At 38.5% G+C, this 24,657-nt stretch overlaps 1 protein-coding gene across 8 annotated transcripts in view; it reads left to right on the top strand.

The window, feature by feature from the left end:
- PPP3CC (protein phosphatase 3 catalytic subunit gamma) overlaps positions 1-24,657 on the top strand; it is an 84,063-nt gene that overhangs the window by 19,165 nt on the left and 40,241 nt on the right. For all 8 annotated transcript variants that reach the window (XM_042243146.2, XM_042243144.2, XM_042243145.2 and 5 more), the window contains 2 exons: positions 18,051-18,248; positions 18,615-18,739. In XM_042243146.2, the coding sequence (XP_042099080.1) occupies positions 18,051-18,248; positions 18,615-18,739 (323 nt within the window). The remainder of the gene's footprint in view (positions 1-18,050; positions 18,249-18,614; positions 18,740-24,657) is intronic.

The following is a 24,657-nucleotide window of genomic DNA, read 5'->3' as shown; positions in this document are numbered from 1 at the left end:
CTGAACTGAACCGAACTGAATGAAAATAAGATTTGTGCACAAATGTTTATAGCAGCTTTGGTCATAATAGCCCAAACCAGGAAATATTCAGTGGGTAAATGAATGACCTCATGGTAAATTCTCACAGTGGGGCCTAGTCAGCAATAAAAAGATAAAAACTACTGACATATTCAACAGCACAGGTGAATCACAAAACCACTATGTTTATGAAAAATACCAGACACAAAAAAACTAAAAACTGGACTGTTCAATTCATACAAAAATAAAAAGTGCAGAATTCATGTGTAGTGACAGAAAGTATAGCAGCGGTGCTGGGAGGCAGAGGAGAGGGTCTTTCAAGCGTAATGGAAAAGTTTCATATCTTGATTGTGGTTGTGGTTTGACAAACGGAGATGTGTCATATTTTATCGAATTGTGCACATTAGTGGATACAGTTTACTCTTCCTAAATACACCTCAATAAAGCTTATTTTTAAAAAAGAAGTTAAGTGAGCTATACCCTAAAATTGATCCAGGATTTTGTGCAGATGACTTCAGTTTAGTCATTCAGTCGTGTCCAACTCTTTGCGACCCCATGAACCACAGCATGCCAGGCCTCCCAGTCGATCACCAACTCCTGGAGCCCACCCAAACCCATGTCCATTGTGTCAGTGATGCCATCCAACCATCTCATCCTCTGTCGTCCCCTTCTCCTCCTGCCCTCAACTTTCCCAGCATCAGGGTCTTTTCAAATGAGTCAGCTCTCCGCATCAGATGGCCAAAGTATTAGAGTTTCAGCTCTAGCATCATTCCCTGCAATGAACACCCAGGACTGATCTCCTTTAGGATGGACTGGTTGGATCTCCTTGTAGTCCAAGGGACTCTCAAGAGTCTTCTCCAACACCACAATTCAAAGGCATCAATTCTTCGGCACTCAGCTTTCTTCACAGTCCAACTCTCACGTCCATACATAACCACTGGAAAAACCATAGCCTCGACTACATGGACCTTTGTTGGCAAAGTAATGTCTCTGCTTTTCAATATGCTATCTAGGTTGGTCATAACTTTTCTTCCAAGGAGTAAGCATCTTTTAATTTCATGGCTGCAGTCACCATCTGCAGTGATTTTGGAGCCCCAAAAGATAAAATCTGACACTGTTTCCACTGTTTCCCCATCTATTTCCCAGCATACAATTTACTTTGAAATACTGCCTGGAGTTGAAATGCCTCCTTTTCAAAGTATGCTTCAGAGAGAAAATATTTGCACTATATGACTAGCCTTAGTCCATGGGTGTATTCTTAGTTATTTTTTATACTTATTAAAGAACAGCAAATCATTCAGGAGGACAATAAAAGTGAGCAAAGGAGATGTTGTTTATAGATAATTTATGAATGAGTAAATTCGAATGACCAGTGAGCATATGAGATGCTAGAGGTGTGAACAGATATTTCTTTCTACATTACTCATGATCGCAAAAATTAACAATGAGAATAGCTGCAATGTTTAATGATAGCAGATTGGTTAGGTGAATTACGATGCAAACTTTGAGAATTCTGTTGTAGAAGAATATTTGTTGGTGTGAGATTTTAGTAGTTTAATACAAAATTCAAAGAAACAGGTTATAAGAGGAGGATTCTGCAGTATTTTGCAAGAGACAGATTACAGGATTGTATAGTACAGCTGATTATAAAATAAAATATTTAACTATTAAAAATAGTAAGATCTGTACCGGAATTTTAACAGTGATTATCTTTGGTGGCATTCTAAGAGATTTGGTTTTGTGGGAGTTATTGTTTTCTGTGAACTTTAGTTTTTTAAAAATTCTTTTTTTAAATGGAAGTATGGGGATCTCCCTGGTCGTCCAGGGGTTGGGAATCCACCTTTCAGGGGACATGGGTTTGATCCTTGATTGGGTAATTGGGATCCCACGTGCCATGGAGCAGCTAAGCCCGCCCCCCACAACTAGAGAATCTGTGAGCTGTAGCAAAAGGTCCCACGTGATGGAAGGAAGATGCTGTGTCCCACAGCTAAGACCTGACGCAGCCAAATAAATGGATGAAGAAATAAGTATTTTTTAAAATTTGAAGTATACTGGATATATAATATATTGTTAGTTTCAGGTGTATCATAGAGTAATTCAGTTATATAATATATATGTTTTATATTGTTTTCCGTTATAAGTTATTACAAGATACAATTCTCTGTGTTATATAATAAATCCTATTGCTTGTCTGTTTTATGTACAGTAATTTGTATATGTTGTTAAAAACTGTTTTGCATTGAGTATGTGGTTTCTTTGATGTGATTTGAAGATAAGCAGAAGGTTAAACATTGATACTGGGGTATTCATTATGCTGTACTTTCTGTTTTTGCAAATTCTTTGAGAATTTCAAAAAAGTTTTACAATAGCTTGAAAATCTTCACTTTATTTACAGTGTGAGCTATGATATTTATCAAGCATAGCTCCACTTAGGCTATTTAATGGCAGTCATTAAGTTTGATTTTAATAAACACAAAATGTAATAACATTTTGTTCACATTAGATACAAAGCAAATTATCACCTCTAACTGATGGCTGATTTAGATTTGTTAAGTTTCACAATAGGAAGAGGTTTTGAATTTGGACACCAAGATCTGTTGATGATGTGTTGATGATCCATTAATGGTTAGTTATCTTTGGGAATTGCCTGGCAGTCCAGTGGTTAGGACTCAGCACTTTCACTGCCTAGGCCTGGGTTCAGTCTCTGGTAGGGGAACTAAGATCCCTCAAGCTTTACAGCATGGCAAAAAAAAACCCCCCAAAACACCAAAAGTAGTCTTTCTAGCCTTGTAGAAACAGGTGGTGAATTTACTTCTCTGACATGCAGCAATACTCTTCGATTCCTAGATGAGTTGCAGCCAAAATAGATATTGGTAGTATTACCATTGGATTGATTAATTTATAATAGAGTTATGTACATTTTGAATAAGTAATACAGTTTGTTGTTGTTAAGTTGCTCAGTCGTGTCTAACTCTTTGTGACCCCATGGACTGCAGCATCCCAGGCTTCCCTATCCTTCACCAACTCCTGAAGTTTGCTCAAACTCATGTCCATTGAGTCAATGATGCCATCCAACCATCTCGTCCACTGTTGTCCCCTCTCCTTCTGCCCTCAATCTTTCCCAGCATCAGGAGCTTTTCTAATGAGGCTCTTTGCATCAGGTGGCCAAAGTATTGGAGCTTCAGTCTCAGTGTCAGTCCTTCCAATGAATATTCAGGACTGATTTCCTTTAGGGTGGATTGGTTGGATCTTGCTGTCCAAGGGACTCTCAAGAGTCTTCTCCAACACCACAGTTCAAAAGCATCAATTCTTCAGCACTCAGCTTTCTTTGTGATCCAACTCTCACTCCATATATGACTACTGGAAAAGCCATAGCTTTGACTACATGGACCTTTGTTGGCAAAGTAATGTCTCTGCTTTTAATATGCTGTCCTGGTTATATTTAATATATGTCCTGTCCTCATAGCTTGTCTTCCAAGGAGCAAGCGTCTTTTAATTTTATGGCTGCAGTCAGTCACCATCTGCAGTGATTTTGAAGCCCAAGAAAATAAAGTCTGTTACTGTTTCCATTGATTCCCCATCTATTTGCCATGAAGTGACGGGATCAGATGCCATGATCTTAGTTTTCTGAATGTTGAGTTTTAAGCTAGCTTTTTCACTCTCCTCGTTCACCTTCATCAAGAGGCTCTTTAGTTCCTCTTTGCTTTCTGCCATAAGGGTGATGTCATCTGCATATCTGAGGTTATTGATATTTCTCCTAGCAACCTTGATTCCAGCTTGTGCTTCATCCAGGCTAGCATTTTGCATGATGTACTCTGCATATAAATTAAACAAGTAGGGTAACAATGTACAGCCTTGACATACTCCTTTCCCAATTTGGAACCAGTCAGTTGTTCATGTCCAGTTCTAACTGTTGCTTCTTGACCGGCATACACATTTCTCAAGAGGCAGGTATGGTGGTACGGTATTCCCATCTCTTGAAGAATTTTCCACAATTTGTTGTGATCCATACAGTCAGAGGCTTTAGTGTGTCAATGAAGCAGAAGTAGATGTTTTTCTGAAATTCTCTTGCTTTTTCTATGATCCAATGGATGTTGGGCAATTTGATCTCTGGTTCCTCTGCCTTTTCTAAATCCAGCTTGAACATCTGGAAGTTCTCCATTCATGTACTGTTGAAGCCTAGCCTGGACAATTTTGAGCATTACTTTGCTAGCATGTGAGATGAGTGCATTTGTGTGGTAGTTTGAACATTCTTTGGCATTGCCCTTCTTTGAGATTAGAATGAAAACTGGCCTTTTCCAGTCCTGTGGCCACTGCTGAGTTTTCCATATCTGTCGGCATAGAGTGCCACACTTTAACAGCATCATCTTTTAGGATTTGAAATAGCTCAGCTGGAATTCCGTCGCCTCTACTAGCTTTGTTCGTAGTGATGCTTCCTAAGGTCTACTTGACTTCGCACTCCAAGATGTCTGTCTCTAGGTGAGTAATACAGTAATATGGTATGAACTTTTAAAAGGTGTGTAACAAAAGTCTTCCTCCTATCCCTGATTCTAGGCCACCAGTTCCCGGTCTTGGGGAGGTTAAAGCCTGTCACCAGAGACCACCAGGAGCACATCTATATCTTATCAAAATGCAGTTACACTTAGCTTGTTGCAGCAAGGAATAACACATACTAGAATAACTGGTGGGGCATCTCAGAAGGAGGGAGTTAGAAAGGAGGATACACAGAATTTTCAGAGCAGAGATTGGTCACAGAGTGAATTTAGGGTGGAAGTTAGTAGTCTGGGCAGGGACTGGCTACACTGTGTGATGTAGTTGACTTGCTGGAATGGTCAGTGATTTTATCTTTAGTACACCCGAGTCCCTGAGGTGTTTTTGTCAGATCAGTTTCTGTGTAGTACTGGAACATACATAATGAGCTAATGTCAAAAAAAAAAAAGAGAGAGCTTAGATAGTCTGTAATGCACATTGTGGTTTGATTCGGTTCACTTTTTCTGACTTCTAAGTCATAGTGTTTTTTCTGAGTTTGGGAACAATTTGTGGTTTCTGTTTCAATTTTCACTCTTTGCTTCTGATCATTTTTTAACTAAACTGGAGGATTTACCATTTAGGAGTGATCAGTCAAGATCTGTGCCATTGTTAAGAGAGGTTGTCAGTGTTTATCAAGCTTTTGATGATAGTAATATTGACCTCTGTAAACACCAAGCCATTTTGTTCTTTTTCTTAGGTGATTTTTTCTTGTTTTTATTTATTTTATTGTAATATAATTGTTTTACAATGTTTCGTTAGTTTCTGCTATACAACTTGAATCAGCTATATGCATACATATGTCCCCTCCCCCTTGGGCCTCCCTCCCACCCACGCATCCCACCCCTGTAGGTCAGATGATTATTTTTTGAGTCAGAGTCACCTGGCATGATGATGACTGAATGCATTATTTAAGACTCTGGAGACCACACACATGACATCTGTAACAGACAAAACTTCAATAATTATTGTTAAAACTTGAGATAATGTCTCATATATTTCATATCTATCTGGATCTTCCTATGGTAACCAAGTCATTTTTCCCCCTTTAATTTGGATATGGATTATTTTCCTTTCCCAGTGTCTGAGGAATTAGTCCTGCATTTATTGATTATCAAGGATAAAGGTCTTGGTAGTACTAAGAATAAAGGGCATGGTGTTTACTGACAGTCTGGAATCTTGAGACAGAAGAAAATATCCAAGAGAATAAAGGGCAGAAGCATGGAATGTGCATGGTAATCAGTGGCTTCTGGCATCTGAGAGATTGTGTTCTGTTGATTTTGGACATAAATGGTCTATTCACGTTATCTTCTGCTTTTGGAGCAAAACAGTTCTGGAAATCCTAACTCAGACACAGTGTCTGGCCATAGCAATGATGTCAGCGTTACGCATAGTTAATTTGTTCCATGTAGTGTTAGTTGCATTGGAGAAGGAAATGGCAACCCACTCCAGTATTCTTGCCTGGAGAATCCCAGGGACGGGGGAGCCTGGCAGGCTGCCATCTGTGGGGTCTCACAGAGTCAGACGCGACTGAGGCGACTTAGCAGCAGCAGCAGCAGCAGCAGTGTTAGTTACAAGTACCTGATACATACCTTTACCAAAGTTCTTTTGACATGTCTCCCCAAGGTTAGCTGTTGATCTTTAGATTATAGCTGGAACTTTAGGTGAATGTAAGGAAGAAGCAGAAACTCTTTGTAGGTGTTGAGTCTGCAGGCTTTATTTATTCATTATTTATTATATTAACCATTAACCAGCCTTATCAGAATGGAAGAGAGTGGAATCTTCTGTTAAAGTACATAATCAGTTTCATAAAGAGTCAGTCGTTGAGTATTCTGAAAGTAAGAATATGTCTTGAACAGAGAGGATATTGCCAAATCTCCAAGCCTTTTGATTTATCCTATAAAATGTATGAGGAATGTCACCAATACAAGCTTATTTAAACCTAGAGATAAATCTTTTGTCGACAGCTATTGTGTCAGTCTTTGTATATAAATGTATCTTTAACCTGAAAGATAGACAAACATTGAAGCATATCTGCTTTGCTGCTGCTGTCACTTCAGTCCTGTCCGACTCTGTGTGACCCCATAGACGGCAGCCCACCAGGCTCCCATCCCTGGGATTCTCCAGGCAAGAACACTAGAGTGGGTTGCCATTTCCTTCTCCAGTGCATGAAAGTGAAAAGTGAAAGTGAAGTCGTTCAGTCGTGTCTGACTCTTAGCGACCTCACGGACTGCAGCCTACAAGGCTCCTCCGTCCAGGCAAGAGTACTGGAGTGGGCTGCCATTTTAACACATTTTAAATTAATACGTCATTAACTTAGGAAAGCTGAGGGCTGAACTCTTTTCATTTGTCAGATTTTTTTTTTCTTTTTACCCCATTTTAATAAAGCAAAGAGCTCTCACAATAGTTTTGAATTAATTAAAAGTTGGAGAATGCCAAACAGAGCTAATAATCTCTGTTAATCCTTTAAAAATATTTTTAATAAGGTAAAGGATCAAATCTTTGTGTAACCTAATGGTCCTTTAATTGGGTAGACCCAAAGGTATTGGAGGCGTAAGAGACATCTTTACAGTTTTATTGTTCTGAATTTGGAGTAGAACAAAATTGAAGGGAATTGTTGTGTGACAAAATACTAGTTGTGACTATCCAAAGATGAGGAGTAAATTAAAGGCAGTATATTTAAAAATACAGCAATAAGTGACACTGTTTATTAGGAATGTCATCTTTTTTCTAAAAGTAAGGAATATAAAAAAAAAAGAAGACTTACAAGTTTGTTAAAAGAAAAAAAAGCACAGAATTAACAGGATACTTTGATTTAAGGATTTAAGGAATGTCTTCTTTCGGCACAGAATAACTTTGCCCTTTTAACAGAAAGAAAATCAAATTCTAGTTTTCCTCTATTTATTACTCATGAAAGCATTTACATTAAAAGGATTTATAAGCCTTTATTCCTTATGATAAATCCCTCACATTTAACCAGTTTTGTCAGAAATTTTGATGTATTTTCTTTCTCTCATCAAAGGTTGTTTTGTTTGTGTACAAACCCAGACAAATAAAATATACCAGTTCTCAGACTTTCTACCTTTATTAAGGTCTACTGTCTAATTTATCTGTAGCTATACTCTGTCATTTTTTGATACAACCAGAAATTCCCCCCGCCAGCTTTATTAAGATAAAATTGACATATATCATTTCGTGAGTTTAAGGTGTATAATATGTTAATTTGATATACTTATATACTGCAAAACGATTATTTACCACAATGGTGTCAGCTGACAACATATAAGCACCGTACAATGACCATATCTTTTTTGTGGTGAGACAGACATTTCTTTTTCTAAAATACAAAATTATTCTCTATTTCTACATAACCAAAAACATATCTGATACTATGCATTCACATTTCCGTGTCTTTACATGCATTCTTTTACATTCCTTCAAAATCAATAACAAAAGACATTGTTAAGAGTTAAAGGTTGAATGAGAGGGGAATTGTGAGGGTATTAGAAATGAGTAAACTTACAACTTTCAGAGAGTTACAAATTAAAAGGGCTTTTATTGCCTGTGGATTAATTGGTCTCTAAATTCCCTTTAGGGTAATGCCAAATAGTCTTTTCCAGGTTTTGTGTCTCCTGCCTGTGTGAGTGCTAAGTCACTTCATTGGTGTCCGACTCTTTGCAATCCCATGGACTGTAGTCTCCCCAGGCTCCTCTGTTCATGGGATTTTCCAGGCAAGAATACTGGAGTGGGTTGCCATTTCCTCCTACAGGGGATCTTCCTGACCCAGGGATTGAACCTGTGTCTCCTGCATTGGCAGATGGATTCTTTACCACTGAACCACCAGGAAAGCCTCTTTGTATCTCCTGTGCTGTGCTTAGTCGCTCAGTCGTATCTGACTCTTTTTGACCCGATGGACTGTAGCCCGCCAGGCTCCTTTGTCCATGGGATTCTCCAGGCAAGAATACTGGAATGAGTTGCCATGACCTTGCCCAGGGGTCTTGCCCACCCAGGGATCAAACTCATGTCTCCCACATTGCAGGCGGATTTTTTACTGTCTGAGCCACCAGGGAAGCCTTGTGTCTCCTAAACACATCAAAATAGGGACTAATTGATAGAGATCAGGGATATTTACACAAGCCTGATTCCTTCAGCAAATGTTCTTTTTTCCTGGCATTTGGGAATTCTTTCAGGGAGCCAGTTTTAGAGTTTGAATTGCATTTGGAAGTCTCCTCATATTAAAGAATGCAGAGCATTGGGTATTCAGAATTCTGTTTCCTATTGTTTGAAGGTGCCTCTCAAATAATTTTGTTCATGTGAGACGTTCCCCAAGATGCCATTTGTATTTCATAATTTTTCCTGGGTGAAATTATGCCATTTATTGAGTATATTCATAATCTGAAAACGTAAAGGAAGCAGAAGAGGCACAGAGGAGACAAAGGCTCAGACTGAGAAAGCTCAGTGTGACCTGCAGCAATGATTAAGGACGGCACTTTTGCAACCACGTGTCTCTAGAAGACACAAAGTGACACCAGAGATCAACTGTTACCAACTGAGGGCCAGTCAGAGCCTCAGCTCCAGGTAGACAGAACTAAACAAAACACTTCTCAGGAGTTTAAGGACTGAGGAAGATCCTTAGGAAGTTTTAGAAAAATTGACCTAGTGCAGAGTTGATCTAAGACACTCATCTAATGAGACCTTCCAAACTTGTCAGAGGCTGTCTGAACCAGCCATTGGGGCTGGCTGGAGGATACCCTGCTTAGATCCTTGTCTGTCCTCTGCCTATGTACTTCCTCCTAGATGAGTGACACTCAAGATGCTGAACAAACAGACAGGTGATAGGAATGCTATTAATTAGAAGCCAGATTTTGCTTTCAAACAGTACAATCTGATAAGACTGAAAGAGGACCCACATATCACCTTGACCCTGAAGTGCTCGACAAAATTACTAGAGCTCAGGCAACGCACTCCTGTAGTCAGGGTGGCCCTGAGCAGGTGGTTGTCAAATGGCCTCATAAGTGTACACTGTTACACTGGTACATGGATGTACCCAGAAACAAGGTCAGCTGAAGGATTTGTTTATAAAGAAAAGTTAGGTTTAGGAAGATCCCCTGGAGGAGGAAAATGGCAATCCACTCTAGTATTGTTGCCTGAAAGATTCCATGGACACGAGGAGCCAGGCGGGCTGCAGTCCACAGGGTCGCAAAGAGTCAGACATGGCTAAGCAACTGAGCACACGCACACAGAACCAATGAGAACCAGAGGGGCTAGGGACCTTCTCTGAGGCAGTTAGGAAGGCTGCTCATAGATACTATTGTTAGATAAGAGACTGTTGTTGGATTTTTAGGGTGGAAGTTGGTAATCTGGGCAAGGGCTGGTTAGAATCTGTAAACTTGTAAGTTGCTGGTACTCATAAGTTCTAGTGTTAGATCAGATCTGGTGTCTATGCAGAGTTACTGTTAAATTACTTTACCTGAGGTCTTATCTTGAAACGTACAGATCTGAAACATCTGGTGTGAGAAAGTTTGAGCTCCGATAGTCTGTGATGTATGTTGTGGTTTGGTTTGGCTCACTTGTCTGTCCTATGAGTCATAGTACAGTTATAAGTTGGGACTTCTGTTTCGATTCTGAGAGGTGTCTCGTGTTAGTTTCTTGTGCATATAAAAGTGTATTTGTGATTGTTGAACAGTCTAAGGAAAAAACTTTAACTTCAAGAATTCAATACTAGTTTTCCACTGCTGTGTAACAAATTATCAAAAACTTAGTGGCTTAAAACAGTGATTTTTCAGCTCAAAGTTGTGTGGCTCAGAGGTACATTTGTGGCATAGACTTCTCTGCTCAACAGCTCAAAGGCTGAAATCAAAGTGCCCACCAGGGTGAGTTTACATGTGGAGGCTCGAGGAAGAATCTGATCATTAGCGTGTTCAGGTTATTGATAGTTCCTTGTGGTGGTAGGAATGAAGTCTTTATTTTTATCTGGGGGCCTCTTCTTGCTCCTAGAGGCTGCCTTCATTCCTTGCTCCGTGGCCTCCTCTATCTCCAAGCTAACGATGGAGAACTTATACGTTGAATCCCTTTCATGCTTCAGATCTCTCAGCTCCTATGTCTAACCTCTAGATCCAGATGCAAAGGTCTCCTGTGCTTAGGTCGGGTGTACCTGGACAATCTCTTATTTTAAGGTCATCTGATATGGGACCTTACTTAGGCTTGAAGACTTCCTTCCTTCCAGCAGTACCTAGACTATGGTTTGATGGAGTACCTGGGAGAAGGTGTGTGTATGCCATGGGCCCAGGCATCTTGAGGGGTCTGTCTCCCACTCACCACAGTGCTTTTGTGTCTTTTGAAGCATAAGCCACAGAGTTTCCTCTTTGTCCAAATAACTCTTGGTCATTTATAGGTGTAACTTAAATTTGACATTGAATTTTTGAATGTCGCTGCTAAGAGTCAGTTTGGGGTACAGCTCTGTTGATTTGAGAAAAGTCTTATTTATGTATGAAACTGATTAACATAGGGAAAGTTATTGCCAACGGGATTGCCTTTTTTGCCTTTGGCATCTCTTATTTTTCTTTTAGTAAATTTTTTAAATAAAAACTTGGAAAAATGTAGGGCAAAGCAGATACGGAAAAAAAAGCCATCTGTAGTCCAAATACATACTTTCATCCTATTCTTCCAATTTTTATTGTTCACTAGAAAGAATATCAGTATGATCATGTAGTATACGAAATAATTATATACTAACTTCTTATATATACATATATTTCTGATTATAGAAGTGTCACAGGGTAATTGGAGAAAATTTAAAAAATAGGCAAGCTGGAAAAATAAGATAATTTAGAATCTTGTTACCTAGCACTAATACTTGGGTATATTTCTTTACTGCCTTGTCTAATGCATTATTTAGTCACAATTTAGATCATATTATATGAATTTATTTTTAAACAGAGTTAACACTGGGACACTTAACAATTTTAAATAAAAGATATTTGGTGTATTACTTATCACCGAGGAGTTTTTTTGTGTCTTAACCTTTAAAAGTGACTTTGTTAATTCTGTGCGAATTTTAAATTCATAAATAAGAGTTCTGTTTTTAAAATTTTACATTCATATGTACATATATATGTATATATATACTTATGATAACTATTTTATGGGAGAAAGAGAGAGAATTCCATTGTCTTTTCAAATTGACTCACTCCCTCAGAGTCCCTGACAGCTGAGTTTTCACCCTACCTCATATGTTAATATCATCCATGGACCAAGGACATTGGTGTTTCCATTGGCTCTACTTCCCTCTTGCTTCTTGAGACAAGATGCCATGACCCTGTCCTCCCTCTGGGGAATAGCAGCTCAAAAAATAAAGTGCTTTGAAAAGAGGTCTTTAAGGAACGTTCTAGACTTAGTGAAAGAGAGCACCATGTGCCTCCTCTCCCCTCTTCTCCTGACTTCTTTGATTGTGCTCAGTCCCTCAGTCATGTCCCATTCTTTGTGACCCCATCGACTGTAGCCTGCCAGGCTCCTCTGTCCTTGGAATTTTCCAGGCAAGAATACTGGAATGGGTTGCCGTTTCCTACACCAGGGGATCTTGCTGACCGAGGGATCGAACTGTGTCTCTTACCTCTCCTGCATTGGCAGATTCTGTACAACTGGCATCACCTGGGACTGACTAGAATGCTAAGATGTTCCACCTGAAGGTGCAGACTGATAATGAGGTCTCAGTGCGGTATTTTCCTGCTGAAACATTAATAGACTGGGCACTCGCTATATGAATTATCGAAGAATACAGAAAATCACTATTTACTTGGTGATGAAAATAGTTTATTACTGTGCTTCTACTTTTGAGGAGAGAGACGAGGCAAAGTCAAATGCTTTGTTTTGTAATATTCCTTGCAAAGTGTCCAAAATGTGATTTGGATTTGGTCATCAACCATGTCAACAATGATTCTGTTTTAACAGTGGGGTGAAAAAAATCCTTCTATTAATGCTTTTCTTAGGATTGAGAAGGAATCGAAATGGAAGACATGTACATGAGTGGAAGTTTGATTCCGAGTTACATAATCTTACGTAAGGAGCTGCTGACTGATTGGGAGAGACCCTGATGTTAGGAAAGATTGAGGGCAGGAGGAGAAGGGGGCAACAGAGGATGAGATGGTTGGATGGCATCACTGACTCAATGGACATGAGTTTGAGCAAACTCAGGGAGATAGTGAACGGCAGAGGAGCCTGACTCTGCAGTCAATGGGGTCGCAAAGAATCCATCATGACTTAGCAGCTGAACAACAATAACAACAATGAGAATACTTAAGATTTATGCTCTTAACTTTCTTATATATCATACAGCAGTGTTAGCTATTATCATTACAGTACATGACATTCCTAGTACTTATTTACCTTTTCACTGAAAATTTGTATCTTGCTACCCCTTTCCTCCATTTCTCCCTCCTCCCACCCTTCTCCTTCGGTAACTATAAGTCTGATCTCCTGTTCTATGAGTTTTGTTTTGTTTTTAGATTCCATATGTAAGTGCTACCATACAGGATTTTGTCTTTCTCTGCCTGACATATTTCACTTTTAGCATGATGCCTTCAAATCCATCCATATTGTTGGAAATTATAAGACTTTCTCATTTTTTAAGGCTGAATAATACTCCATTGTGTATGTATGTACCATAACGTCTTTATTCATCCGTCAGTGGGCACACAGGTTGTTTCCATAACATGTTAAATTGTACATGCCTCTTAGACATCTGAGTAGATGTTAAATAGATTGTTGGATTTAAGAGTCTGGAGGGCTCATCAGTTTTCAGAAGGTTTATGTTGAAATTCTTGGTTGTATTTGTACAAACAACTCCCTTTATAATCATGTTGCAGCTAGTTTAATTATGAAATAAAACCACTTCTACAGTTTTTACTTTCTCATTTATTTATTTATTTGGCCGTGCTGGGTCTTAAGTTTTGACACACATGATCTTTAGTTGGCATGTGGGATCTAGTTCCCTGACCAGGAGTTGAACCCAGGATTCCTGCATTGGGAGCACAGAATCTTAGCCACTGGACCATTAGGAAAGTCCCTTATTTTTAAAGATAAAAAGCTGAGTGATTCCCTCCACTATTTTTTATGACTTTTTTTTTTTTCTTAATGTGGATACACTTTAAGTAGTCTGTTCTTTTTTAATTATTTATTTATTTTTGGTTGCGCTGGATCATCATTGCTTCGCGTGGGCTTTCTCTAGTCGTGATGAGCAAGAGCTGCTGTCTAGTTGTGGTGCTCGGCTTTCTCACTGTGGTGGCTTCTCTGGTTGTGGAGCACAGTCTCCAGTAGTTGTGGCCCACAGGCCCTAGAGCATGCAGGAGTCGTGGCGTGTGGGCTCAGGAGCATGGGCTCGGCAGTTGTGGCGCATGGGCTTGGTTGCTCCGTGGCACGTGGGATCCTCCCGGACCAGGGATTGGCCCTTGTTCCCGCATTGGCAGGTGGATTCCTAACCAGTGTACCATCAGGGAAGGCCTAAGTGGCCTTTTCTAGTACCAGTCATCTTTGAATGCCAAGAACCTCCTCTCCTCAAAAAAAAAAAAAAAATTGTACTGTAGTTTGTTAACCCCTAAATTATATTTCTGGGTAAATGATGTTTTGATTCATAGTCAGATTTTTTTAACACTATGCTTGCGTTTTGAAACCCTTTAATCCGTCTATTAACCCTACTTTCTTGTTGATAAGGATTGTACCTTTTAAAATGATGAGCCTATGTTAAAAATAAAGGACCAGTCCCCCAAGTGACAATATGAAATAATCAATAAAGCAATAACTTGAGTGCTGGCACTACTGACATTTTGATTCTTTCATTTAAAAATGCCTGATTTGGTCCTAAAACATTGTAAGTCAACTGTACTTCAATAAAACATATATATATTTAGAAAAAAATTAAAATGCCTACTTTGGTTAGCATAATTTTTTTAACAAATGTCTGGAATTACTTATTACCCTTGTAATTACACTTGAGTATCTTTTCTTTGAAAATTGAAAAATTGTCCTAAGACTTGGTTTTGGAAGGATGATACCTTTAGAAATGGAATAAAGAGGCAACACACAGCCACAGAAATGAAGAAGGGAAACTTCTATGTCTGGTGGCTTCTGGTTTATTTATGACTTGAAAGGATACAAGTACTAAACCTCAGTGTTACAGTTTAAATACTTCATAGTTTAAAGCATGGGTAAGATGTTAGAAGCTTAAACTTCAGAGTCCAAGTGCTTAGATTGTATTTTTTTAATCAGTGAAATTCCATATGTCATTAAAGGCAGTTTGAAACTTGTTAAAACTCAAACTGGGGCTTGAACACGTGTGTATACATAATATTCAAGTTTTCATTCTAGTCTTATTCTTGTTCCTCTAAATTCATATTTATCCAAACCAGTCTTACTTAGAAAGTATGGTCTGTGAACCAGTGTCTGTCCACCAGTTGGTGCTAAGTGAAGTAAGTACAGAGAGTGGTGAGCATTTAAAAACTTTCATGGCAGCTCAACATCGGCACAACATCTCTACCTGTGATTATTTTTCTAGTAATTTATTTTTACTGCATTTTACAAGGTTTAGTTTTCTACCTCTTGGTGCTAGGGTGGGGGCAGTTCCCAAGACAGTTTATGAAGCATTTCTCTAGATCCCCTTCTTTTCCACTCAGAAATTCTGAGTGGAAAACTCCTTGTATCCATGTGGCCACATAGGGGCTGGGGGTAAGGACACGAAGACCCGTAAACTGTGCCTGTGTGATGACTGAGAATGCAGATTCTGATTATCTGAGCTTAGTGAGCACGAGCTTTGCAACCCCATGGACTGCAGCACACCAGGCTCCCCTGTTCTTCACTGTCTCCTGGAGTTTGTTCAAAATTCATATCCACTGAGTCGGTGATGCTATCTAAACCATCTCATCCTCTGTTGCCCCCTTCTCTTCCTGCCCTCAATCTTTCCCAGCATCAGGGTGTTTTCCAGTGAGTCGGCTCTTTGCATCAGGTGGCCAAAGTATTGGAGCTTCAGCTTCAGCATTAGTCCTTCCAAGGAATATTCACAGTTGATCTACTTTGGGATTGACTGGTTTGATCTCCTTGCAATCCGAGGAACTCTCAAGAGTCTTCTCCAACACCACAGTTTGAAAGCATCAGTTCTTCAGCACTCAGATTTCTTATGGTCCAACTCTCACATCCATACTTGACTACTGGAAGAAATGGGTCACCTGCTTGGTGGCTCTGTAGTGGGTCTAATGGCAACCTCCTCCAAGAGGACTTACGCCACACGCTGTGCCTCCCAGGACTGCTGCTGCTCTATACTATTGCTTATTTCTCCCATAATTTTGAAGCAAATCCCAAATAGCATTTACTTTCATTTGAAAATATTTCAGTAAGAATCACTAAAATATAAAAGGTTTTTTATTATTATTAAACACAACCATAGTACCATTGCTATTTTAGTAAAAATGTAAGTAAACTTGTTCAGGACTAACCTTTACCCTGTTTTATAGACTCACTAAGATGAGTGAATAAAAGACCCATCATAATATTTTTGTCTTATAATAGATGTAGATTATCCTATTAAGATAGTATATTGATGTACTGTATGAATCACACAAGTTAATACTAAATTTGTCCTCCAAACTGAGGTGGTTTTGAGAGTAAAAGGGGATGCTGTTAACAGTTACACTAGGAGAATGGCTGAAATCTAGGACTGTCTTGAGTAAACTGGGGTGTATGTGGTCCCCTTCTGGAGAAGGCAATGGCACCCCACTCCAGTACTCTTGCCTGGACAATCCCATGGACAGAGGAGCCTGGTAGGCTGCAGTCCATGGGGTCGCTAAGAGTCAGACATGACTGAGTGATTTCACTTTCACTTTTCACTTGCATGCATTGGAGAAGGAAGTGGCAGCCCACTCCAGTGTTCTTGCCCGGAGAGTCCCAGGGATGGGGGAGCCTGGTGGGCTGCCGTCTATGGGGTCGCACAGAGTCGGACACGACTGAAGTGACTTAGCAGCAGCAGCAGCAGCAGCATGTGGTTCCCTGTTTCAGTGTAATATTTGCCGGTTGGATAGCTACTATGATTTCTTTCAGGGGGCTTTGAATAGTCAAAATGAGTCAAGTTGTAGCCAAGAGTATTACAAAACCTACCATAGGACTTTCTTTACTTTTGAATAATATAAAATGGTATGGCTAGAGCAAGTTTAAAATTGTGTAAGCGCCTGTGGATTTCAAGTTGGTTCTTAATAACACTTGCATAAAGCTAGAAGTGAAATCATCAGACATAAGCACAAATTAAAATGAACCCCTCTGTTGGGACTTCCCCAGCAGTCCAGTGGCTGGGACTCTGGGCTCCTGGTTCAGGGGGTTTGATCTCTGGTCAGTTCATTTGGATCCCATGTGACCAAAATTAAAAAGAAATAACATGAACCTCTTCTTTAAAATGTATGGTTTATAGACTTATGGCTATAGGTCACAGGAAATCTAAAGTAGACTGTTTTAAAGATAGGTAGAAGAAGAGATGATAGCCAATTTTAAAATGTCAAAACTTTTTTTCTGTTCCAGTTGCTAACTTACTGTGATGTTGTATATAATCTTTATTAAAATGAAGTTAGTTGTTAGCATTTCCAGACTAGAAAACAAAACTAGGCCTCCCATATCTATTTTCCTCAAGTTTGTGCTCTGTTACTATAGCAAGTTATTTTCTGAAAGAGCTCCATTCTGTTAGTTGTGTTCTTATTATCACTAATATTTTAAGCGACTACCTTTTAATAGGGCTTCTCTTGTGGCTCAGCTGGTAAAAGAATCTGCCTGCAATGCAGGAGACCTGGGTTCGATTCCTGGGTTGGAAAGATCCCCTGGAGAAGGGAAAGGCTACCCACTCCAGTATCCTGGCCTGGAGAATTCCATGGACTATATAGTCCATGGGGTCGTAAAGAGTCGGACACAACTGAGCGACTTTCACTTTGACCTTTTAATAATACATACATACACTTGTGTATGTATTATTAATAATACAGTCATACATTGCATTAATAATAAAATGATACATTTATGATTCCCCTGAACAGGGACTGAAGTCAAACTTCCAAGACACGGTTTCATTATGTCTATTCTTTGAAGGAAATAAATGCATTTTTAGTAGTGTTGTGGTTTCTTTTCCTTTATGTTTTAAACCATAGTTTCTTTTTGAATCCTTTCTCATAGAAAAAATATATTCATTGTCTCACTGTTAGCTTATTTGCTGAATCAAATGTTTCATGTTTATATGTAAGGCATAATTTATATACATCTAGATCTTTTAAATAACTTTGACTTTGTGGCCTTCTAAAAAATTAGAATCAATCATCTATAATATATAGTATCTTTAGTTTTTTTTCCCCATGTAGTTCTGGTGCTGTGGATGTTAAATCATGGTGATATTTTAGACTTAATTTGTTATGTAAAAGTGATGTCTTTATGGTTGTTTTCTATAACTTCAGCTGTTAAAAAATTTTTTTTTCTTTTCTTTCTAGCTGTCCCCTTTCCTCCGACCCAGCGGCTTAGTTTGAAGGAAGTATTTGAGAATGGGAAACCTAAAATTGATGTTTTGAAAAACCATTTGGTGAAGGAAGGGCGACTGGAAGAGGAAGTAGCCTTAAAAATAATCAATGATGGGGCTGCCATACTGAGACAAGAGAAGACTATGATAGAAGTAGATGCTCCAATCACCGGTATGAGAAGGATCTGCACGGTGGTACTTAGATCTGTGCTAGATTGAGGAATGATTATAGATTTGAGCTAGTTTGAGGAATGATTACAAGTCATCATCGACTAAAATGTGTAATAATCATTCTAGGAATTGTGAGCAGTCTCACGATTGTTTGATATGTTTTTCATTGAAGAAATACAATTTAAAATGTCTTAATATTTCCGATAGGACTGTTTCAGATTGATAGATTACCTGCAGTTATCAAGCAGTCTAGTCAAAAGCTAGAGTGATTTAAGTTAAAAGTTAAACTGTGGTCTTAATAGTGTAATGCTCTTTCTCTTCTAAAACATAATTTTTCACCTCACCTTATGTCTTTTTTCCCTCCTAGTATGTGGTGACATTCATGGACAATTCTTTGACCTGATGAAGTTGTTTGAAGTTGGAGGATCACCTAGTAATACACGCTACCTCTTTCTGGGTGACTACGTGGACAGAGGCTATTTCAGTATAGAGGTAAATATTAAACTGGGTATATTGGAACTGTCATATTTATTCTTAAATTTTTTTCTTTTCTTTCTTCAGTAGAAGAAATTAAAATGAACACTTGCAGAATTTATAAACTTTGTTACTTTCATTAAGTAAAGTGATAGGAATTGATATTAAAAAACTATTTCTTTTATTTGCCAGTAAAAATCTGACATGTGGAAGGCTGTATTAATGCAGTTTTGCAAATAACTTAAGTGTTTACCAACCTTTCCTCTTTGGAGATAGTGTACAGGCTATATATAAATCACTTAAATTGCTTTTCACCCTAGATGGGGTTTGGATTAGCTCACCTTAATTGTAAAACCATAAGCTGTTGGGCTACACTGAATGCATAGATTAACTGCCAATGCTAAATAATCAGGCATTTAACCTATTGTAGGAATAATTTCTTATCTATTGCACATAGTAAGTACATGTTCATTGAAGGAAAAATAGTTAATGAAAACTCTAATTTATATATTTTGAAAACTGTATGATGACAGAAAAATGGTTAGATTTAAAACAAAGTATTAATATAAGCTTTTACATATAAAAAATAAAACTATTTTAAAACCTAACAGAAGGACTTCTCTGGTGGTCCATTGATTAAGATTCTATGCTCCCGGTGCAGGGGGCCCAGATTCTATGCCTGGTCAGGTAACTAGATCCCACGTACCACAACTAGAGATCCTGCACACCGCAACAAAGATCAGAAATCTTGCATGCTACAACTAAGACCTGGTGCAACCAGATAAACAAATATTTTTCAAAAAGCTAATGGAAGGACTTAGTACATTCATATTTAATGTCTATTGATTCAGCTGTACATGGTCGGCAAAAAAAAGTAACTTTTGAAATAGTTCAGGTAATTGAATTATTGTGTCCCCAGAATAGGCTTGAGATGAGACGTTGAGCCCGCTTGTTCTTGCAGTCGTCAGTTCTGCCTCTCTCTCACACTGGGGCTCACTGGACTAAGGACGTTTCTAGTGGCTAAGGGTTTACTGTTCATGCAGCATGTCTGCTAATACAAGTCAACCATGTCGCCTGGTCTCAACAAGAGAAGCAGCTGTGGTTCTAAAGCTGCCAAAAAACCCCCAAGAAACAGGAGAAATGGATCTTACTCTTCATTTAAATAGACAGTCTAAATTCATGAGTCAGAAAACCTCAGTGTGGTCTTGCCAGTGTCCCAGATTCTAAATGCCTTGCCTCCAGACTGCCCCCTGCATGGGAGCAGAGTCTTAACTGCCGGATTACCAGGGAAATCTCTCTGTTAGGTTTTGACACATAGTAGGCACTCGGTATTTGTTGGTTGAATGGATGTTAATAAATCATAGGTTGTATTTGGCTTTATTTTGTTACTTGATGTTTGGCTATCGTAAAGTGTTTTTCTGGAATAGTTTAAGAGATAAATTAATCAAAACTTTAAAGTGACAGTGCTATATCACACCAGTTTTAAAATTAAACTGTAGGAGATATCTGGTGTTAGTTGGAAGTCACTTATAAACTAATAAGGTTATAGATTTCTGTAAGCTACAGTTTAGTCCAACATGATATAAGTATATAATTGAACAATAATTTTTTAATCAATGTGCTTGATAAACATGAATGTTATGTTAAACAGGAAAATAAGATAATGGAGCCCTGATGACAATTTTTTGTTATAAATAGTCATTTTTTTGGGTAGAAAACTTGGGAAATGCAGAATCTAACAAAAACATTTATAAATGAAATAATTAGTTACTATTTTGTTATATTTCCTTGCATTCTTTTTTCTCCTTTTACATGTATATACAATTTTCAAAGAAAGGTGAGATTGTTTTGTACGTTCTCTTCTGTAATCTTTTTCCTCTCCTCAACATTGTGTTGAGAACACTTTTCCCTGTCATTAAAATTTCTCCAAAAGCATGATCAGTGGCATAAATACCATAATTTATCTCACCATTCCTCCTTGGATAATTCAGTTTGTAGCAGGTACTGCTTATTGTCTACTTTTTCTCTTCTTATTCCTTACTAGCAAAATCCTTGTTTTGTTCAAATAAATGGGATTGGGGGTTCAGGGAGAACTTTTAATGTTGGGGAGGGAAGGCCCTTATCCCAGCCCAAGGGGATGAATTTTTCTGGTTGGTTTGAACCAGTCATGGCAGTCCATTTCCTGTCACTAGTTGATTAGTCTAAGTAAACATGGGATCCTCTTTCACCCAGTAGTATATAAAGAGATCTTCTGATAATCATGACCTTTCTTTGTTGTGTACAAAATAATCATAAAATTGTATCCTGATGTATAGTACGAGGGACTAAAACTTGAAATTAGAGGCCAAGAAGTACATCAACCAAATTACATTCTCGAGTAGATGTGCACTGTGCTTTTATAGCTCATTACTTCAGAAAGGTTAGTTGGTCATTTCAGAAGGCAGAAATAAACAGCAAATAAATCGAAAGATATACCATGTTCTTGGAAAGGTAAGTATAGAAAAGAGAAAGTGCTTTCTACGTTTATATATGAATTTAATCTAACTTTTCCTTGGAATATTGTGAAAGTTGGTATGTTGCAAACGGAAGTCAGCCCCAAAAAGGGAAAAGCCATCTAATTATATTTGTCTGTGTCTATGTGTTTACATTTTACAATGTTTCTTTTGCATTGTCTTCCTTAAAACATAGACATATTTTGATCTAACAGTTTTACCTTTTGCGAAATTATGCTACACATATAATTATGTACAGTGACATGAATGAATAGTTTGTCACATAAAGTTCTGCTTGGCAAGCTACAGTCATGGGGTCGCAAAGTCAGACAGGACTAAGCAGCTTAGCACACAGGCATACAAAGCATCCTGCAGCAAAGAATTGTGCCTGTTAATAGTACCTAAGTTGGGAGACATTGTTACCATTCTGGGGATGTGAAGATAAACAAGCATAACCAAGTCCTTTGTTGTGTTTTCTAGTAAGAGAGACAGCATCTTTATACACTTTGTTTAGTGTCCATGAAAATCAAGTCAGGGTAAAGGCCTAAAGGGGACAGGAGTAGCTCATTTGGGACTTTCCCGGTATCTCTGATGGTAAAGAATCTGCCTGCAATGCAGGAGACTAGTGTTCGATCCCTGGGTCAGGAAGTTCTCCTGGAGAAGGGAATGGCTACCCACTCCAGTATTCTTGCCTGGAGAATCCCATGGACAGAGGAGCCTGACAGGCTACAGTCCAGGGGGTCACAAAGAGTTGGACACGACTAAGCAACTAACACTTTCGCTTTCAATTTAGTTGGAGGTCAGGGAAGTTCTATCTGAAGAGGTAACATCTGAATAGAAAATGTGAATGACCTGAGAGAATGAGCCATACGTAGATGGAGGTAGGGTGAGTACCTTCCAGGCAGAGGCCGCGTAGAGCTCTGAGGAAGGAACGCGCCTAAGACAGCTCAGGAACAGAAGCAAGGTCAGCGTGGCTAGACAAAATGAGGAAGAGGACAGTGGGGATGGGGCATCAGAGAGATAGGCGGGGGTTACATGATGTCAGACTTTGCAAACCATGGTAGAATTTGGGTTTTATTCTGAACGCAATGAAAATCCTCTAGAGCTTTTTTTGTTTATGTTTTTTGTTTTTTAACCATGGCAGTGATATAACTTTCATTTATGTTTTAAAAGTTACTCTGGCTGTTATGTGGTAACTGACTCTAGGAGCCCAAAAATGGGTTCAGGGACACTAGTTAGGAGTCTCATTCAGGAAGCATAGGCAGAAGATGCTGGTGAATTAGAAGAGGACGTCAGAGAAGTGTCTGGATTCAGAATTTTGATGTCTTTCCTTTTAGGAGGTAGGAAATCTTGGTTGAATTCACCCCTTTGGGTCATGGCACATTTATTGCTAGTTTTTCCTTAAAAGTCCCTCTACTGTTTTTTTATTTCTTATTTTTTATCTGTGACCTCTATTTTCCTTACCCCCTCTCCCAAGTGTACATGTTTGTATTGTGTTTGGTATATACCTCAGAATTGTGTTGCATTTGGTATATACCTCAGAATACATATAATAATTATATTAACTTTTTAGCATATAATGTTTTTGAGGAAAAAATATTTTTTAGTTTTGCATAAATGATATGGTGCTGTTCAGTCATTTTCAAACTCTAGCAGGCATCATAATTACCTGGAGGGGTTATTCAAAAACAAATTGCTAGACCCCACCCCAAAATTTCTGATTTTTTTAGGTCTGGGGTAGATCCTGGGAATCTCTGTATTCTAACAAGCTTCTGTTGATTTTGGTTTTTACGTATCGTTATGTTTTAAAGATCTCTCTGGGTTTCTGTCTGTTCCGTTGTATTCCGCAGTACATCTCTGACATTTCAGTTCTCTCTTCTCCATGGTGGACAACTTGGTTGACTCCAGTTTCTTTGTATAATGAACACTGTTGTGAGGAACACCCTTGGATAAATCCATTCATGGTCCCATGTTTTGTTAGTAGTTGCTCTGTGGCTTTCCCTAGTGGCTCCGTGGTAAAGAATCTGCCTGCTAATGCAGAAGACACGGGTTTAATCCCTGGATCAGGAAGATCCCCTGAAGCAGGAAATGGCAGTCCACTCCAGTATTCTTGCCTGGAGAATCCTGTGGACAAAGAAGCCTAGGGGGCTACAGTCAATGGGGTCACGAAAGAGTCGGATGTGACTGAGCGAGTCAACAACAACGAAAAACAAAATGGTGTATGAATAAGACTGGGATTGCTAGGGGGAAAGGTATGTCCCATGCATGAACTGAGTATCTCAGATCACTCTTTAGAATAGCTGTAACAGTCTGTACGCCTACTAGCGGCACCTAAGAATTCATGTTTGTTCTCGTCTCTCCAGAATTTGGTTTTATCTCATTTTCTAACATTTACCAAAATGATGGGTATATTGTTGCTTCAATTAATATTTCTTTGATTACTAGTGCAGTTAAACATCTTCTCATGTATTAGCCGTTGTACCCATACGATCACTGTTAAGAGTTTCTCGTATGATCTTTCGGAGATAGGTTAAACATATACAGATATATTTACATATCTGTTTTAAGAAATAAATGTATGCCACTCTTCTTAAATCTCAGATTTTTATGTATGCATGGATTCGGTTCAGTTCAGTTCAGTTCAGTCACTCAGATGTGTCTGACTCTTTACGACCCCACGGGCTGTAGCACACCAGACTTCCCTGTCCATCACCAACTCCTGGAGCTTGGATTTACATGGATTAATATGTGGGTTAATTTCTGACCATTTTGTTCCACTGGTATATTTATCTATATATGTGCCAGGACCACTGTTTTAATTTAGAAATGTTACAGTATGTCTTAACACTCTTTTTCAGTGTTTTTCTGGCTGTTTCCTGGCTATTCATGCAAGTTTATTTTTTCATATAAATTTAACTATCAACTCATCTAATTCCATAGAATAGCTTGTGGTATTTCTATTGGAAATGCAGTGAGTTTATAAACTTGGAAGAACTACATTCTTTTAATGCTGAATCATCCTATCCCGAAACAGGGAGAGTCTATTTGTTCATGTCTCCTTTTGTGTCTTTCAGGAGTGTTTCTTCAAGTTATTCCTAGTGTGAGTTTTGCACATTTCTTGTTAAGTTTATTCCTATGTGTTTAATCTTCTTTACTGCTGTTGTAAATGGAGTTTTGTCTATCATTGTATCCTACATATTGTTTGTATATATGAAGGCTACTGGTTTCATATGTTGATTTTATATCCTTCCATGTTACCGAACTTTTCTATTATTTTAGTTGTATCATTGATTTTTCTGGAGTTTATCAGGTATGATATTATATTCATATATAATTCATATATATGAATTCATATTTGAATTCATATATTCAAAACAGGAACAGTTTTATTTTTACTCATTCTTAAGCCTCTTGTTGACTTCTTTTGTTCAATTCAGTTGACTA

The sequence above is a fragment of the Ovis aries genome, chromosome 2, assembly GCF_016772045.2.
Source record: "Ovis aries strain OAR_USU_Benz2616 breed Rambouillet chromosome 2, ARS-UI_Ramb_v3.0, whole genome shotgun sequence".
Lineage (NCBI taxonomy): Eukaryota > Metazoa > Chordata > Mammalia > Artiodactyla > Bovidae > Ovis > Ovis aries.
Note: the sequence above shows the minus strand (reverse complement) of the source record. Positions and strands in the feature narration are given on the sequence as shown.